Here is a 4,717-nt window from a genome sequence, read left to right on the forward strand (position 1 = left end):
CGGAAGTGGCGCTCTCGCAGGCTGTGCCCCGCGTTAGCGCGTTTGTCTCTTGCGGCCGCCTTTAGCCCGGCGAACCGCCGCCGCCAGCCGAGCTGAGCGCGGGCTCTTCTGCCGCCGTCTGCTTCGGGCTCTGGTCATAAGGCGGCGGTGGCGGCTGGCCTGGCCCGAGCGCCCGGCGGCGGCGCGTGAAGGATGTGGCGGCGGCGGCGGCAGCAGCTGCGGGAGCCCTGAGCGCGCCCGGCCCCCGGGCGGCCGGTCGGTCCCGGAGCGGCGAGCGCCCCGCGCTGGATGTGAGGAGCGAGCTGCCGCGGGGTCGGAGCGTGGGAGCTAGCGAGCGAGCATGGCTTCATCGTCCGGCAACGATGACGATCTGACCATCCCCCGGGCCGCCATCAACAAGATGATCAAGGAAACTCTCCCCAACGTGCGCGTGGCCAACGACGCCCGAGAGCTGGTGGTGAACTGCTGCACCGAGTTCATCCACCTCATCTCCTCGGAGGCCAACGAGATCTGCAACAAGTCGGAGAAGAAAACCATTTCCCCCGAGCACGTCATCCAAGGTGGGCGCCCGTGGCTTCGCTCCTGCAGGGGCCAGGGTGGGGTGGGCTGCTGGGAAGTGGAGGTCCTGTTACTCTGCCGTGCACGGGCAGTGGGGCTGAGGTGACAGACGTAGGAGCCACGTTAGTCTGAAGTCAAGTAGAAGCCAGGCAGGTCTGCACCTTCTAGACCACTGGCTTTCAACCTTTTTCATACCAGGACCCATTTGTAAACATCCACGGCCAGTCCTACTCCTGACCCGCTCTCGCCAGCTCCTCCTGTGTGTGGGGCAGAGGGCCCCCAAGCAGCCCCTGGAGTTGTGCCAGCCTGCAAGGGAAAAGCCCTGGTTCCCCATGTATTTCTCCCTTAAAGGAGAATCCATTTTTAAAGTTTGTTTCTACCCATTTCACATATTCTTGTGACCCACAGGTTGAGAAATGCTGTTCTAGACCAGCCAAAGTAGACAGATACATATAGCAGTCCAAGCTTTCGGCAGCTGAAGTTTGCCCTCCATCAGGGGCTGATGAAACCATCCAGGCTCTGTTTTGTGTCTCGCTCCCTGGAGCGCCTGGGCCAGGTGCTGAATCCTCCCATACGCACAAGGTGAAGATGATCTTGCCTAGCAGCCATGCAGGCTGCTGCTCCCCCATCTTCCTCACAATGGTTTGAGATCCAGTAATTGGTTTGAGGTTGTATCAGAAATGGGGGACAGGGGAATGACGCAGGGTTTTCACAGTGAGGCCCAGGTCTTTCATCTGATGAGAGGCCAGTCTAAGTGATGTAGTGAGGAGGGTTCTGGGATTCTGACCAGGCTGCCTTTGGACAGCTTGGCAATTTCTGTATCAATTTCTGGTGTAGTAAGTGTGTCAACTGGAAATATGCCCTTGTGTTTGCTGATGTTTGGTTCCTACCCCATATGGCTGCTGAAAGTGAGTTTTTCTAGGTTCATTTGTCCTTGTTTGACTATTTCCCTAGCTGCTACATGCTTTCCTGTCTTCAAGGATTATGCTGATTAGGGTGGCTGTTTCATAAATTACCACAAGTTTTGACAGTTTCATTACTGCCCACAGAGATATGAGGGGTAACAGTGAAAGTGAGTAGAGTTTTAGTTTTACTCTGCTACTGCTTGACAAAATTGTGAATGGCAGCAGCATAACCAGTAGTGTTGTCTCCAAGTTCAGAAAGACAACCAAATCATGCATTTGTAGCATTTCCTTTTAAAAGCTGATTTATTAAGTATTAATGAACAATTGAAATAATCTAGATTATGATGTTTTTTACCAACTCAAATAGCTGAAAAGCTTTCCATTTGCAATTTTTAAATGGATTTTTCAAGTCCAAATTATGGTGAGCAGGTGAATTAAACTTTGTTGCAATAAACATATCTTTGAAACTAATACTTTGTGGCAGCATTGCCTGGAACTTGGACTCTAGAAAGTAAAGCTCATACTTAGATTGTGTGCAATATTTTTGGTATGCTTTTGTGTTGATACATATAGTTGCCTCAAGTAGCCAACAAAGGGACCAGCACTGTTTTTATACTAGGAATAGTAGTGAGGATTAAGAAGTAAGACCAAGTGAAATTGGAAAATAGAACTGGGAAAGGCTGAAGAGTGGGTAAGATTGATCCTGTGGACAGATTTAATTTAAAATCATACTAATTAGTTTACCTTTTGTGCACAGTGATTATTTTTGGTAGGAAGTATATTCAAGGGGTTTGTATGAGGTTGGATACTGAAGTGAAGTGATGCACACAAGCATGTCTGCAAAGTATTGTCTGTGGTATTTTATTTCATTCTTTTTTTAAATAAAAAACAACTTTAATTCCAAACTATCACACTTGGGGTCTGCTAAATATGGCAAGGAGGGTGTTACTGCCATAGAATTTCATATTATTCTTATTTCACTTTTGCTGTCCTTATTTACTCTTCAGAAGTGCAGGTGATGGTGGTAGTTTCACGTGTTCCTCCCATCCCTGAATCATAAGGGTTTATGTCATTAAAGAAAATAATGTAACTTCTCTATAAGTGGCATATAATTACAGTATTTTCTGTTCCCCATAATCCAAGTGTTTGGGGTTCTTGTTTCTGCTGCCTTGCATTGAGTTTTCTACAATAACTGACAACATTATTTGAAATTTTAGAAAATCAATTTTTTTGTAAAACAAAACAATCCCCTGCTGCCCCACCCAAAAAACCACACCCTGTTTTTATCTTATGGTATTGATATGCTCCAGTAATTCTGACATGTCTTAGCATTCTGTTTGAATTTACTGCTTAAACCAATTTACTTGGTACTGAAAGGAGGCTTGACTACCATTATTTTTAGGCTCAGCCCTTCTGCCCTTTTAAAGAAGATGCCGTGTTTGCTTTCCTCTCCAGTTCCAATATAGTAGCTAATTTTAATGAGAACCTGCATTACTGCTGCTGTTAGTAGCAGTTCAGTCTCTTCCACATCTCTCAAATCCATTAAATAGCAGTTGTAAATTTTTCCTTCTGAACATTATCACTGTTCTGGCACCACTTGTGAGACGCTTTAACTTCTTCCAGCTTAATTTGCCAAAAGAGATGATCCGTGGTAGGTCTACCTTTTCTTGCAGTAAACAGTGGTGCACAGAAATCATCAGAGGTCTCAGCAAGGTCTTTATCCTTGATTACTCATTGTGTTCACTTCTGATACAAAGGACTGTCCACTTCTGTAATCTTTCTTTTTCTGTATACTTATATAATTCCTTGGGGGTTTTTTATGTTTGTTGTCTCCTCTTCAAAATTTCTCTTATCCTTAATCTTACCTGCCACAATTTATCTATTATTTGTTGCTTTGCTCAGGTTAGGTTTCAGTTTTCTGAAAGATATATTTCTGGTTTAAGTATTATCTTTTGCATGGCTATGTTCTGTTTCTAGCTGGGCTGCTTGATTTGTTCAGGTGCCTGTGACTTTGTTTTAGGTGGTTTACATTTAGAGTAATTTATTTTAATTACTTTCTGGATATTTTGCAGGCTTTTTTCTGAAGTTCAGTAGGACAGTGCTAAATTTTGGCATGATTTCTCTCAAATCAAATTTAGTCTTTCTTTGAATTAATGGACATAATGTTTAAGTTTTTGAGGGGCAAGATGCTGCAACTGGATCTTTGCAGGCAGACTCACTGAAAATCAATAACAAGTGTACTTGTATTGTACTCTGCTTAATGCTGATAATGTAACCTCTTGGTCTCAATATGCTGAGGTAATACTAAAATGTATCCTGTTGTGTAACAAATCAACTTGGAATATGTGTGAGTCTCTACATACACTAAAACACTTGTTTGGAGGATTTCATTATTTATTTCTTAAGCTAAATAGTGTATAGCATAGGCAGTATCTAAGATGCAAGTCCACAGTTGACAACGTGTCCTATTTATTAAAGTGCCACAAAGCCAAAGGTGTGCTATACACAGATAAAAGATTAAATACACTAAAAAGAAAGAGAGTACAAACTCTGGCTGCTATGCACAAGACAGCACATGTTGCATTATGCCAGTAACGTAAAATAAGTTGCCACAAATAAGATTTTTCTGATTAAATTTCTCTCGGTTCCAACTTGTGATCTTTCCCCGATGAGCCACCTGAGACCCTGTCCTGTTCCCTGCTGGGGCCCTGCAGCCGCACACTGTGGCCCAGGCCCCAAGCACCACCTGGCTAGGCAGCAGCCCCAGCCCAACCATGCCCAGCTCCCTCCCTACAGGGGCCTTAATCCCCCTCTTGCTCCCCACTTACCTGCCGGAGCTGCTCTCAAGGCTGCCTGGGGCTACATGCACATGCTGTACATGCATGTGGTTCCCCCATCTCACTGCCTTCCTTCCGCTTCCTCCCAGCCCCCTGCAGGCTGGAACTCTGCCAGCCTTGCACAAAGCGAATTTTTCTCGTAGGAAGCGAATTTCTGGTATAAATAATGTCTCACATATAAGAAAATTTGCGCAAAACAAATTTGCATAAAGAGAGACCAAAGGGTATGCCCTCTGCAAGTTGCAGCAAAGTGCCAGTTTTCTAGTTAAGCTTTTGCTAAATGTAACTTACCTCTCTTGCTTTTAAATCTCATTCTACTTGACCTTCCTGCACTTCCCTTTCTATTGGTCATTAAAGATCATGGGGTAAGTTGATATGTATATATATATATATATATAAAAAAAAAAAAAAAAAAAA

The 4,717-nt window shown here is 44.4% G+C and overlaps 1 protein-coding gene across 1 annotated transcript in view; it reads left to right on the top strand.

The window, feature by feature from the left end:
* The window catches only part of DR1 (down-regulator of transcription 1), a 39,323-nt gene continuing 34,606 nt past the window's right edge, over nt 1-4,717 (top strand). The window contains exon 1 of the mRNA XM_019501624.1: nt 1-560. Coding sequence (XP_019357169.1) covers nt 341-560 — 220 coding nt within the window. The 5' untranslated portion in view covers nt 1-340. The remainder of the gene's footprint in view (nt 561-4,717) is intronic.

The sequence above is a fragment of the Gavialis gangeticus genome, unplaced genomic scaffold (genome assembly GCF_001723915.1).
Source record: "Gavialis gangeticus isolate Ggan-Ray unplaced genomic scaffold, GavGan_comp1, whole genome shotgun sequence".
Classification (NCBI taxonomy): Eukaryota; Metazoa; Chordata; order Crocodylia; family Gavialidae; genus Gavialis; species Gavialis gangeticus.